Consider the following 16,410-nt stretch of genomic DNA (forward strand, 5'->3'; position numbering starts at 1 on the left):
ATGGACAGAACATACACTATACATGGACAGAACATACACTATACAGGGACAGAACATACACTACACAGAGACAGAACATATACAATACATGGACAGAACATACACTATACATGGACAGAACATACACTATACATGGACAGAACATATACAATACATGGACAGAACATACACTATACAGGGACAGAACATACACTATACAGAGACAGAACATATACAATACATGGACAGAACATACACTATACAGGGACAGAACATACACAATACATGGACAGAACATACACTATACAGGGACAGAACATACACTATACAGAGACAGAACATACACTATACATGGACAGAACATACACTATACAGGGACAGAACATACACTATACATGGACAGAACATACACTATACAGGGACAGAACATAAACTATACATGGACAGAACATACACTATACAGGGACAGAACATACACTATACAGAGACAGAACATACACTATACATGGACAGAACATACACTATACATGGACAGAACATACACAGTACATGTACAGAACATACACTATACATGGACAGAACATACACTATACATGGACAGAACATACACAATACAGGGACAGAACATACACTATACAGAGACAGAACATATACAATACATGGACAGAACATACACTATACAGGGACAGAACATACACTATACATGGACAGAACATACACTATACATGGACAGAACATACACTATACATGTACAGAACATAAACTATACATGGACAGAACATACACAGTACATGGACAGAACATACACTATACATGGACAGAACATACACTATACATGGACAGAACATACACTATACATGGACAGAACATACACTATACATGGACAGAACATACACTATACATGTACAGAACATAAACTATACATGGACAGAACATACACAGTACATGGACAGAACATACACTATACATGGACAGAACATACACTATACAGGGACAGAACATAATACGGTACAGACAGAACATATCCAGCACATGGATAGATGATACACAGACCAGGGATGGATCATACAGGATACAGAGGTAGAACATACACAGTGCAGAGATAGTATGTACAATAACAGAGGGATGGAACTTACTCAGTATACAGCGCACACTATACAGGGGTAGAACACAGAAAGCACATAGAACATAACACAGTGATATATAACGTACACGGTACAGTACAGTTATATACAATACAGGGACAGAAAGCACACGTGTATAGAACATCATACACAGTACAGGGACAAAACATATATAGTACATGGATAGATCATACACAATACATGGAGGGATCATACACTGTACAGAGATAGATCATACATTGTATAGGGATATATCATACACAATATAGGATAGATTATACACGTGGAGAGATCATACATTGTATAGGGAGAGATAATACACTGTACAGGGATGGATCATACATTGTTGTTTGAGGCCAGCATTAAATGAATCATTCAATAGCATCACTTGTATACAGGACAGGTTTAATACCAATGTGATGGAACAGATTTGCAGCAGGGTTCAGTTTGGTAATAGGTGCAGGTAAACCTGCAAGCTCTCTGCTACACCACAAATTCAGCTCTGCTACAGCTCTAACAATATATGGCTAAAGAACCTGACTACTGGCATATTACCTATAAAGTATGGTATTCTCTCTCAAGCGCTGGGCTGTGTACTGCTGTATCATTTACCTGAAACCTCCTAGATACATATAATAATCCCCCCCCCCCCTTATATGTCTACAGCTACTGTAGTTGGATAGGTAGATAAAGAGCTGAGAGAGAGGAAGATTAGAGGGGTATGCGATAGGATAGATAGCTATTAGATATTAGATAGAGAGATATGTATTAGGTATTAGAGGGGTATGAGATATGAGATAGAGAGATATTAGATATTAGAGGGGTATAAGATATGAGATAGAGATATATTAGATATTAGAGGGGTATGAGATATGAGAAAGAGAGATATTAGATATTAGAGGGGTATGAGATATTAGAGAGATATTAGATATTAGAGGGGTATGAGATATGAGAAAGAGAGATATTAGATATTAGAGGGGTATGAGATATTAGAGAGATATTTGCATGAAGTATGTCATATGCAGAGTTCTACTTTCTGGATAGAAAGAGAAATCAGGTGGGTTGTGGAGCTTGCACTCTGCCTGGAGGAGCTGCAGCAGAGGATGGTGGAGTTGGGAGAGGGAAGGGTTAATGTGTCCCCCCTGTGTGTGCAGACACGTGTGCAGCAGGAGTGTGCCAGAGAGCAGCCCAGCATCCAGCCCCGCACAGTGTGATCAGAGCCTGCCCCGCACACACAGCTCCTGCACTGCTCGCCCCGCACCCGGCTCAGAGCTGGACCTCTACAGCTTCCTCCTCGGAAACGGGACTTGGAGGGATCCTAGCCAGGTAAGTGCCCCTCTACCTGCATGTGCCCAGTCTGCCTGCTGTGTATGGCATGGGCAGCATTGGCAGGACTTACCCATGACAAAGGTGCACTAATATACTGCTGAGGGGGTAGATAATCCTAGTGACACTAAATACATCAGTACATGTGTGCGGTGGCTGCCACCATATATATATATATATATATATATATATATATATATATATATAGGGTGAAGTATATGCAATATATACATCGGTACATATAGGGGGAAGTATATACATGACTACACACCAGAGGAAGTATACACAATCCATACAGAGTAATGTATATGCAATATATACGAGTACATATAGGGGAATAATATACAATATATACATCAGTACATACAGGGTATACACAATCCATACAGGAGTACATACAGAGGGAAGTACACACAATACATACAGGGGAAGTATATACAATATATACGAGTACATGTAGGGGAAGTATATACAATATATACATGAGTATATACAGGGGACGTATATGCAATATATACATGAGTACATACAGGGGGGAGTACATACAGGGGGACTATATACAATATAAACATGGGTACATACAGGGGGAAGTATATACAATGCATACAGGGGAGTATATACAATGCATACAAGGGAGTATATACAATACATACAGGGAAGTATATACAATACATACAGGGAAGTATATACAATGCATACAGGGTAGTATATACAATGCATACAGGGAGTATATACAATGCATACAGGGAAGTATATACAATGCATACAGGGAAGTATATACAATACATACAGGGAAGTATATACAATACATACAGGGAAGTATATACAATACATACAGGGTAGTATATACTATGCAATGCATATACAATACATACAGGGTAGTATATACTATGCAATGCATACAGGGGGTATATACAATACATACAGGGAAGTATATACAATACATACAGGGAAGTATATACAATACATACAGGGTAGTATATACAATACATACAGGGAAGTATATACAATGCCTACAGGGGGTATATACAATACATACAGGGAGTATATACTATGCATACAGGGGGTATATACTATGTATACAGGGGGTATATACAATACATACAGGGAAGTATATACAATACATACAGGGAAGTATATACAATGCATACAGGGAGTATATACTATGTATACAGGGGGTATATACTATGTATACAGGGGGTATATACTATGTATACAGGGCGTATATACTATGTATACAGGGGGTATATACAATACATACAGGGAAGTATATACAATACATACAGGGAAGTATATACAATACATACAGGGGGTATATACTATGTATACAGGGGGTATATACTATGTATGCAGGGGTATATACTATGTATACAGGGGGTATATACTATGTATACAGGGGGTATATACTATGTATACAGGGGGTATATACTATGCATACAGGGGGTATATACTATGTATACAGGGGGTATATACTATGCATACAGGGGGTATATACTATGTATACAGGGGGTATATACTATGTATACAGGGGGTATATACTATGCATACAGGGGGTATATACTATGTATACAGGGGGTATATACTATGTATACAGGGGTATATACTATGTATACAGGGGGTATATACTATGTATACAGGGGGTATATACTATGTATACAGGGGGTATATACTATGCATACAGGGGGTATATACTATACATGACTGTTGTGTTGTGTGCAGGTGGCGGCCATGCTGAAGCCCGGGGAAGCGGCAGGTTCTGCCTTCCTGAAGGTGGACCCGGTGTACCTCCAGCACTGGCAGCAGCTCTTCCCCCAGAGCCATCATGTGAAGGCCGGGGTCCTGGGCCATGTCCCGGAGCCCCCAGCAGCAGACCCCCTCCGCCTGCGGCCGGCCTCCTTGTCCTCCACTTCCTCAGCCTCCTCCACCCCTGCACCTTCTGCCCCTGCTTCCCTGGCCGGGATCACCCCAATCACCACTGTTATGGGAGCCGCTCCAAGAATGGAAGTCCCAGGACCACCGAGGAAGGAGCTGGTGGCCCCCGGCTGCCTGGGGGGGACCTCACCCGCCCTCCTGCACTGCACCCCCGAGGAGCTGGACTATTATCTGTATGGACAACAGAGGATGGAGATCATTCCACTCAGCACCCCCACCAGCGACCCCAACAACCGTATGTACCCTACTGTTACCTTCTGTGTGATGCTGTATACACTGTGCGACCCCCACAACCGTATGTACCCTACTGTTACCTTCTGTGTGATGCTGTATACACTGTGCGACCCCCACAACCGTATGTACCCTACTGTTACCTTCTGTGTGATGCTGTATACACTGTGCGACCCCCACAACCGTATGTACCCCTACTGTTACCTTCTGTGTGATGCTGTATACACTGTGCGACCCCCACAACCGTATGTACCCTACTGTTACCTTCTGTGTGATGCTGTATATACTGTGCGACCCCCCCAGGGACCCCAACAACCGTATGTACCCTACTGTTACCTTCTGTGTGATGCTGTATACACTGTGCGACCCCCACAACCGTATGTACCCTACTGTTACCTTCTGTGTGGTGCTGTATACACTGTGCGACCCCCACAACCGTATGTACCCCTACTGTTACCTTCTGTGTGATGCTGTATACACTGTGCGACCCCCACAACCGTATGTACCCCTACTGTTACCTTCTGTGTGATGCTGTATACACTGTGCGACCCCCACAACCGTATGTACCCCTACTGTTACCTTCTGTGTGATGCTGTATACACTGTGCGACCCCCCCAGTAGTAGGTACTGCACCTGTATGTGCACACAGACCCCCACTGCTATATGTACACACCTGTATACTATATGCACAATGACCTGGGAACTGTACCTACCTCTTCTCCACCGTGACTGTGTATAGCGGGGCTGTATGATGGGGTCACACATGGCCGGGATATAACATGTGCTTATTACATAACTATGCCACATACCTACCGTATAATAACCAGCACCGGGAGGTATGACCCCCGACACCACTGCTGGGAGGGGGCACTTACCTGACACTAAGATGCACTGGTCAGTACTGTCTATGTATGTGTCGGGTGCTTATAGATGGATAGATAGAAGAAAGAGAGACAAGAGAGAGAGAGAGAGAGAGCGCGATAGAAAGAAAGAAATACAAATATTAGACACCCGTTAAATGCAGACATGTAATAGAGAAATGACCATCTCCAGTTTGTTAGATAATAATAATAATAATAATAATAATAATAATAATATAAGGTACAGTTTGAAATCATGTCGGTAATTAGTAAGAATGAATCAGGACAATGCACTTGTAGCGATAATTGTGTCACTTCTGAACAGAGGACATTGGATCCCCCTCCGATAGCAGAATACAAGTTCTTCTCATTATCACCTACACCTCGGAGACAGGACGATTATCCACAAGATCTACCATTCTGTCTTCCTGTAATGTCCGATCTGTAAACCTGACAACTAGGGGTTTTATACCATATTTTCCGTTTTAGGCGCTTACTATGAAAAAGAGAGTAAAATAATAATAATAATAATAATAATAATAATAATAATAATAAAAATAATAATAATAAAAACTATAATTATTATTATACAATTACTATTATTATTTATTACTATTATTATTGTTTTATTATTTATGTTATTACTGCTACTGTCATCATCTTCAAAATTATAAATATTTTAGATTCAGGCAGATCTACTGTGAATTGCTCTGGCAGATACATAATCTATTACATTTACATCGCTTACTGACCAATATTAATTAATATTCGCTGTTTGCCCATTTATATTATATATCCACTAACGTTTGTAGATGAACTGCAGTAATATCTCTATATATTTGTATATACTCTATATATATATATATATATATATATATATATATAGATACACACACATATATATAGATACACACACACATATATATATTTATACACACACATATATATATATAGATACACACACACATATATATATAGATACACACACACATATATATAGATACACACACACATATATATATTTATACACACACATATATATATATAGATACACACACACACACATATATATATATATATATATAGATACACACACACACACATATATAGATACACACACACACACACACACACACACACACACATATATATATTTATACACACACATATATATATATAGATACACACACACACACACACATATATAGATACACACACACACACACACATATATATATTTATACACACACATATATATATATAGATACACACACACATATATATATATATATAGATACACACACACACACACATATATATATATACACACACACACACATATATATATATATATATAGACACACACACACACATATATATATATATATAGATACACACACACACACACACATATATATATATATAGATTCACACACACATATATATATATATATATATATATATATATATATATATAGACACACACACATATATAGATATATAGATCAGAGAAAAATGGCGGCACTGGCAACTATGGAAAAAATCGGGTGCACGTTCCAAGGGAATAGACTTCTTACCCCAGTAAATAGTCCAGAAAGGAGCGGCACTCCGGTAAGTTAAGAGCAAGTGATTCCTTTAATCACCGCACTGGTATCTGGTATATTGCTGGGCACTATACAGCCGGGACTAGTGACTTTCCTGTAGATAACACAACCCTACAAGTGTAGCAGAGCTGAGTTAGCTGAGCTGTTTAGGCTCCAGCATTATCTGGAGGCTGCAGTACATGACACTGCATCTGTTTAGGACTGGTACCTTCCATGTGAAGCCGTCCAGCAGTATTTGGAGGCAGTGGGACTAGAAGTAGTAGTGTCTCTACACCTCAGACCTACACCTCCCGAGTGCATTCAGCTCTTAGTATAAGTTCCTATATAACTTGCTTTCCCTCCTGGCAGTGGCATGCCTTGGCATTAGGTGGCACAGTGTTTTGGATGTTGGGACTAGAAGTAGTAGTGTCTCTATAAGATGCCTTCAGACCTACACCTCCCGAGTGCATTCAGCTCTTAGTATAAGTTCCTATATAACTTGCTTTCCCTCCTGGCAGTGGCATGCCTTGGCATTAGGTGGCACAGTGTTTTGGATGTTGGGACTAGAAGTAGTAGTGTCTCTATAAGATGCCTTCAGACCTACACCTCCCGAGTGCATTCAGCTCTTAGTATAAGTTCCTATATAACTTGCTTTCCCTCCTGGCAGTGGCATGCCTTGGCATTAGGTGGCACAGTGTTTTGGATGTTGGGATTAGAAGTAGTAGTGTCTCTATAAGATGCCTTCAGACCTACACCTCCCGAGTGCATTCAGCTCTTAGTATAAGTTCCTATATAACTTGCTTTCCCTCCTGGCAGTGGCATGCCTTGGCATTAGGTGGCACAGTGTTTTGGATGTTGGGACTAGAAGTAGTAGTGTCTCTATAAGATGCCTTCAGACCTACACCTCCCGAGTGCATTCAGCTCTTAGTATAAGTTCCTATATAACTTGCTTTCCCTCCTGGCAGTGGCATGCCTTGGCATTAGGTGGCACAGTGTTTTGGATTTAGCAGCAGTCACCCCACTCCATGAAGGAGGACATGCAGTCATATATTAGATTGAGGTTAGAAAAGGTGGTGGCTGTTTATTTAAGGTGATAAAATGGTCCATCAGCAGTAATCTCCATCGATATGTGCCACCAGCAGATGAAGGATGAGGGGACAAGGCACAATTAATTGCCCTATAGTTTTGTAGGAGAGAGTGGAGCCAGCACAGAGACAGCATCGATCCCTGCTCCCAGCCCCTATTCATCACCTGTACATTGTATATGGGGGTCTCTCAGGGCCAGGGGGGCAGCCTTTATACACACAATATTCTGGTCTCAGCCTCCTCTGGCTGACAACAAACATTTAATTCACTAATCCAATCAATCCTTGGGAAATGCTAGATGTGGAAACAGAGAGGTCCTCTAAGAACATGCTAATGTGAGGTAGCCATAGACAATCAGGAGCTCCTAACCATACACTGCACCAGTTCTCCTAAGTGCCAGCTAGGACTCTCTGTTATCAGCCAGTCCTGCAGAGTCCTTCTGAAAGCCTTCCATAGACACAACATGGCTTCCTTCAAAGCACTATTTGCATCACCTTTAGTTCTGTTTTATATAAGTAATACATTTTGAATTTTTTCACAATATAATCTTTCATGACATTAAATATGAGACTAGACAAGATGAAGGCTATTTGTTTTATTAAAAGCATCAAAGGACCCTTGCCAGTTGAGCCATCTCATGGCATATCCCTTATTTCACAGACCAGTATGTGCCCCTGCTTTAGGGTAGAGTTGGCTTTGGGAAGGTTACTATGGAGGACAGTTTGTCTCAGCTTGTTGGGACCTTGTTAACTTCTAGGTGTCCCATACCATGAAGGCAAACACTAGGAGGGTGTAATTATGTGGCTGGAGGTATTGCCCCATTTAGGCAGGGAGCTTTTTTGATGCAGTTTTTGAAGCCAAGACCGGGGTTGGATTTAAGAAAGAGGAGAAGTCCTATCTCTCCTTTTATGATTCACTCCTGATTTTGGGCTCTTGCACACGACTGTATGGCTTTTTCAGTATTTTGCGGTCCGCAAAAAACGGATCCGCAAAAAATATGATGACGTCCGTGTGCATTCAGTTTTTTGTGGAACGGAACAGCTGGCCCCTAATAGAACAGTACTATCCTTGTCCGTTATGCAGACAATAATAGGACATGTTCTATCTTTGAACGGAAATATGGAAACGGAAGGCATATGGAGTACCTTCTGGTTTTTTTACGGATCCATTGAAATGAATGGTTCAGTATACGGTCCGTATACGGAATGCAAAAAACGGAACAGAAACGAAAAAGAAAAAAAACGTTTGTGTGCAAGAGGCCTTTGGCTTCGAAAACTGCATAAAAACACCTTAACGTGTGGCAGAACCCTATATCCCAAACATTCTCATGCAATGGCCGGTGTGTGCGGTGAGCAAAGGACGAGTAATTCTTCGCTCGTTTGTCGTTGATCACATCTTCAATGCCACGTGTGAACATCTGTCTGTCGCCTGTAAATGAAGACCAAATTATAAGTTTACATGAAAACACATGATTGCTATATATAAATGCAAATAAATGAGCCCGACGGAGCACATTGGCGCTCGTTACAGGCAATTTGTCAATAGGCCCTTAGTAGAGGTGTAAGTTTTATGGCTGTTTCGTGGATCCTTGTTAAATTCACACATCCTTCTGCACCTCAAGAGAAGGGGGTAAACTGCACAGCACAAACCGACGGACACATTTTATAGGCTTAGAAGTATCCGTGTGCTGTTCTCACTGATCATACAGTGCACAGACTGAGCTCACACTAGTGCCCGTCCCCATGGGACCCCCAATCACACATAGGACACCAATTAACCTATCAGTATGGTTTTGGAGTGTGGGATGAAACAGGAGGAAACAAATGGGCTGAACACACAAACCTATGTAGATATTGCTCCCGGTCGGTTTTGTACCTAGTCCCCTATGCAGGCATATTTCCTTACCAGACATTTACTATGGCTGTGTATGGGACACCATTTTTTCTATTCATTTTTTTTTTATCATTGTGATGACAAGAACTCTTTCTAAATAGAAAAGATAGCAGCACAAGATAAGCCTGAAACAGTGAGGTGCGAGCCCGAGGGAACGGACAAAATATAAGAAATGGCAGCAATCTCTTTATTAATTCTTGGAGAGTGCTCTATCTATCTATCTATCTATCTATCTATCTATCTATCTATCTATCTATCTATCTATCTATCTATCATCTATCTATCATCTGTCTGTCTGTCTATTATCTATCATCTATCTATCTCATATCTATCTATCTATCTATCTATCTATCTATCTATCTATCTATCTATCTATCAATTATCTATCTATATATCTATATATCAATTATCTATCTATCTATCTTTCTATATCTATCTATCTATCTATCTATCTATCATCTATCTATCATCTGTCTGTCTGTCTATTATCTATCATCTATCTATCTCATATCTATCTATCTATCAATTATCTATCTATATATCAATTATCTATCTATCTATATATCTATCTATCTATCTATCTATCTATCTATCTATCTATCTATCTATCTATCTATCATTTGTCTGTCTGTCTATTATCTATCATCTATCTATCTCATATCTATCTATCTATCTATCTATCTATCTATCTATCTATCTATCAATTATCTATCTATATATCTATATATCAATTATCTATCTATCTATCTATCTATCTATCTATCTATCTATCTTTCTATCTCTATCTATCTATCTATCTATCTATATATATATCTATCTATCAATTATCTATCTATCTATATATCTATATATCTATCTATCTTTCTATCTCTATATATCTATATATCAATTATCTATCTATCTATATATCTATCTATCTTTCTATATCTATCTATCTATCTATTTATCTATCTATCTATCTATCTATCTATCTATCTATCTATCTATCTATCTTTCTATCTATCTCTATCTATCTATCTATCTATCTATCTATCTATCTATATCTCTATCTATCTTTCTTTCTATCTATATCTATCTATCTATCTATCTATCTATCTATCTATCTATCTATCAATTATCTATCTATATATCTATATATCAATTATCTATCTATCTATCTATCTATCTATCTATCTATCTATCTATCTATCTTTCTATCTCTATCTATCTATCTATCTATCTATCTATCTATCTATCTATCTATATATATATATCTATCAATTATCTATCTATCTATCTATATATCTATATATCTATCTATCTTTCTATCTCTATATATCTATATATCAATTATCTATCTATCTATATATCTATCTATCTTTCTATATCTATCTATCTATCTATCTATCTATCTATCTATCTATCTATCTATCTATCTATCTTTCTATCTATCTCTATCTATCTATCTATCTATCTATCTATCTATCTATCTATCTATCTATCTATCTATATCTCTATCTATCTTTCTTTCTATCTATATCTATCTATCTATCTATGTATCTATCTATCTATCTATCTATCTATCTATCTATCTATCTATCTATCTATCTCTATCTATCTATCTGCCATCCTTATATTAGCATAACATTTACATTTGACAGAATATCAAAATATGAAATGTAAAGCTACTCTGATGCCTCGATGACATGTTGTAAGACATCAGAAGGAGTAAGTGCGTCAGCACACAGGGCGGACAGTGCGTGCTCCCCATTTACTCCATTGTTTACCTCTCTTTTTTTTTTACCAGTTTTGAGAATTGGGGCTGACAGGGTGTGGTGATCTATGTATGTAGTTGCAGCAAGTTTATGGCGTACACTATGACATGTTCATAATCTGTTGTCTATTCAGGGGTCTTAGTAATAAACAGACTGTGTTATATGAAGGACAATCCCGACACATGACTGTTAATGCTAAGATGTACAATTATTTTACTCTTGATAAATTATAGCTGGTAAATCAGATTCTTGTGAAGATTATATGACGTCATTAATAAGAGCATGTTTGCAAACTGGATCTGTGGCCAGATGAAGAGGGCACCATATTTTTTGGTTTAAGCTTGACTTTAAGGCCTCATGTACACGAACATATTTTAATTCCGTGTCCGTTCCGTTTTTTTGCGGACCATATACGGAACCATTCATTTCAATGGGTCCGCAAAAAAAACAGAAGGTACTCCGTGTGCATTCCATTTCCGTATGTCCGTATTTCCGTTCCGCAAAGAAAAGAGAACATGTTCTATTATTGTCCGCATTACGGACAAGGATAGGACTGTTCTATTTGGAGCCAGCTGTTCCGTTCCGCAAAATACGGAATGCACACGGATGTTATCCGTATTTTTTGCCGATCTGTTTTTTGCGGACCGCAAAACACATACGGTCGTGTGCATGAGGCCTAAGATGTGAACTTATGGGTCCCTTAGCTAAGATAATAAAAATAATAATACCATATAACATATTCCACAATGCTTTACAATTGAAGTTTAAGATACCTTCAACTGCACTGAATAATATAAGGAGTGGTTGTCTAACCATATTCTATCTATCGGTCTATCTATCTATCTATCTATCTATCTATCTATCTATCTATCTATCTATCTATCTATCTATCTATCTATCTGTCTATCCGTCTATCTATCTATCTATCTATCTATCTATCTATCTATCTATCGTATCTATTATCTATCTATCTATCTATCTATCTATTATCTATCTATCTATCTATCTATCTATCTATCTATCTATCTATCTATCCGTCCATCTATGCATCTTCATAAATTCAGTTATTATGGTCAACCTTAAATACAGATTGTCCTGCTTTATAATGTCAAAAATAATGTATTCCTCGGGCACTGCCAGTGTTATTTTCCATACAGGAGACACCTCGGGCGGGCAGGTAAATCAATTGCGTTATTATTTTAACTCCTAATTAGCTAGCTAAGGTTTACACTCCAAGTGAAATCCAATATATGAGCAGTAACCGAGGATCCAACCTTGAAATTTGCATTTTCACATTTATTTCTAAAGCTGTCAATAGAATATCCACATGCTGTTAGACTCAATATTCAGTGGTGCTAAACGCACATCACAAATGCCTTGAGAATATCAGCACTGTCTGTTTTCAGGCCTAATCTGTTATTAGTGTCATATACACGGATCCACCTTAGATTGTGAGCCCCATTGGGGAAAGCTTGATGCTAATGTCTGTAAAGCGCTGCGGAATATAGTAGCGCTATATAAGTGGGTATAATAAATAAATACCGTACATAAGAATCGCACATAAACAGCTTGTAATTAGGAATTGGAACATAGAGTATAATACTGTACAGTATATTAAGTTTATTAATTTATTGCATATAATATATATACAGGTGAAACTTGAAAAATTAGAATATCGTGCAAAGTTCATATATTTCAGTAATGCAACTTAAAAGGGTGAAACTAATATATGAGAGACTCATTACATGCACAGCGAGAGATTTCAAGCCTTTATTTGTTATAATTTGGATGATTATGGCTTATAGCTTCTGAAACCCCAAAGTCCCAATTTTGAGGTACCCTTTGCTCAGGGGGTATGGATTAATTAGCTGACTAGAGTGGGACGCTTTGAGCCTAGAATATTGAACCTTTTCACAAAATTCTAATTTTAAGCTGCATTAATGCAATTCCTTTTTATTTGCATTACTGAAATAAATGGACTTTTGCTCGATATTCAAATTTTTCGAGTTTCACCTGTATAGTATAGTGTTCAGTTCTCATCTCCAATGATATCACATAGAGAATTATCATCCACTTTAATTATATGCTTTATAATTGACATGGTTAATACATTCTAAATGGACTGTATTCAGCTCGTGCTGCTTGTATAACCTGCGTGCTCTCTTTCCACCGAGTTCTGGGAAAATGCAAATCTCTCCATAGACTTGAAGCAAACCCTCTGGAAAATAGTGTAGGTTTTCTTTCATAACAGCTACACGATGATGGATGTTATAAATAATATAAATATTAAAAGTTAAAGATATATGTTATCCCCACTAATCTTAAATTAAAAGGAAGACATGAGTAAAATTTATTTTGCATCACCGAACATTAACTCTTTGCTAGAGCAAAGTGCTTCTCAATAATTCACGCACTGTCACAAGGCCGCTTTAATAAACCCCTGGAAACTATTTTCCATATTCCTTCCAGATGACGTCTGTAATCTATTACATTACCCTGAAGCTGCCTACTAGTAAAGTCAAAACTAGCCCATCGTACGTGAGCTGGTGGTCATTGTCCTGCACAACCAGGAGATACGTGTTGTAAGGCCTTCTGCTATAACATAGGTTGTTAATATTGTATATTCTTTTTTAACATGGACTATGTAAACTAGTGGAACCGCCATGTCTACAAACAGAAAACATGATTTCAACCTCAAGTTTACTACTTTCATTAACCAGTCCTCATGTCGTATGCATTTGACCAAAAGGCATCTATATCATTTGAGTAGGAAAGCGGTTAGTACTTGTTTTAGAGGGATTCGTTACCTACATAGATTTAGACCCTAAAATTTAATCAAGCTATATAATATATAAATAAATAAAGCAGAGGTAATTGAGGCTTTGATGATCTCAGGTCTAAGGCCTACCTATGAACTGTCATTGTGGAACATCTATGTCAGCTTCAACCAGCATATATACAGGTGAAACTCGAAAAATTTGAATATTGTGCAAAAGTCCATTTATTTCAGTAATGCAACTTAAAAGGAATTGCATTAATGCAGCTTAAAATTAGAATATTGTGAAAAGGTTCAATATTCTAGGCTCAAAGTGTCCCACTGTAGTCAGCTAATTAATCCATACCCCCTGAGCAAAGGGTACCTGAGACTGTGACTTTGGGGTTTTATAAGCTGTAAGCCATAATCATCCAAATTATACCAAATAAAGGCTTGAAATCTCTCGCTTTGCATCTAATGAGTCTATCTCATATGTTAGTTTCACCCTTTTAAGCTGTATTACTGAAATAAATGAACTTTGCACGATGTTCTAATTTTTCGAGTTTCACCTGTATACAGTTTTATTGACTTTAATGACTATCTTTACTAAGAACCTATTTTTTAAGAACATATATTTCAGAAGTCACACCTATGTGGATGAATGCATAGCATAGCCTTCATCTGTCTGCTTTGTTATCATGGTGTATAATATTTATTTCTAATTCCATCGCACTTTATAATATATTATAAAACAGATAACAATGCAATGCAACTAGAAGAATCCCAAATACGATTACAGTTCTACAGCAGATACATCCCATAATACATTAGGAGAGAGTAGCTCTGCTCATCTCATATGAGCTAACAGTCTAGTGTGAACTATTACTAATTTTGTTTTTATTGTCTATACAATATGCAATGGATAGAATTATACTTAATATGAATTTTATAGGACAGACAATGGTGCTCAGTGTCAGATGGCAACAATAAAGCAAGGGTTGCATCTTGACAAATCACATTTCACAACAGATCGCTGTGCCAACCGGCATGAGTATGTTGGATATAAACTAGGGAGCGTTCAGCTGGGTGATTTTGGTCATTACTGTCTGCCGTAGGCTAGATGCACACGACCGTTGTGTTTTTTGCAGTCCGTAAATTGCGGATCCGCAAAACACGGATGGTGTCCGTGTGCGTTCCACAATGTGCGGAACGGCACGGACAGCCATTAATATAACTGCCTATTCTTGTCCGCAAAACGGACAAGAATAGGACAGGTTATATATTTTTTGCGGACCACGGAACGGAGCAACGGATGCGGACAGCACACGGACTGCTGTCCTCATCTTTTGCGTCCCCCTTGAAGTGAATGGGTCCGCATCCAAGCCGCAAAAACTGCGCCTCGGATGCGGACCAAAACAACGGTCGTGTGCATGTAGCCTTAGTCATTGTTTGATCCTGGCGACCATCTGAAAGCTCTTTTTCCAGGATGTAGGGTCTTTTGTTTGTGTCTTCAGTCTTTCCGTGGCCTAATTCCTTTCATTTTGTACATCCATTTTCTTGCTGGCTGCATTTAAATATAATTTACTATTGAGCAAATATGATTTTCTCTAGAAATTGCTTGAATAACCTATAACGCTGAAATGAAGGACTTGTCCAAACATGGTGACTAATCTCTAGGGTCTAGTAAATTTGATAAGTGCAGTCAGTTTCACTGTAAGGTTGTTCGTATTTATTATAAGGTTTATTAGGTTTTTCAGAGTTGATGGTATTCTGGAAAATATATTCTACACATGTTATGGTGTTTTCACGAGACATCTAACTACTCTTTATCTATCATAGGGGAAAATATCTCTCATAGTTTCATATCTCAAGTAGAACTTCCTGTCC

The 16,410-nt window shown here is 38.2% G+C and overlaps 1 protein-coding gene across 2 annotated transcripts in view; it reads left to right on the plus strand.

Moving 5' to 3' along the window:
• Window positions 1-2,319: 2,319 nt before the first annotated feature.
• Window positions 2,320-16,410, plus strand: part of PRDM6 (PR/SET domain 6) — a 140,916-nt gene continuing 126,825 nt past the window's right edge. Inside the window, exons 1-2 of one of the 2 annotated variants that reach the window (XM_040415948.1) lie at window positions 2,320-2,429; window positions 4,149-4,656. In XM_040415948.1, coding sequence (XP_040271882.1) covers window positions 4,158-4,656 — 499 coding nt within the window. In that variant the 5' untranslated portion in view covers window positions 2,320-2,429; window positions 4,149-4,157. The remainder of the gene's footprint in view (window positions 2,430-4,148; window positions 4,657-16,410) is intronic. The other variant, XM_040415950.1, reaches the window with a different exon arrangement.

This window comes from Bufo bufo, chromosome 2, assembly GCF_905171765.1.
Source record: "Bufo bufo chromosome 2, aBufBuf1.1, whole genome shotgun sequence".
In the NCBI taxonomy this organism is placed as follows: domain Eukaryota; kingdom Metazoa; phylum Chordata; class Amphibia; order Anura; family Bufonidae; genus Bufo; species Bufo bufo.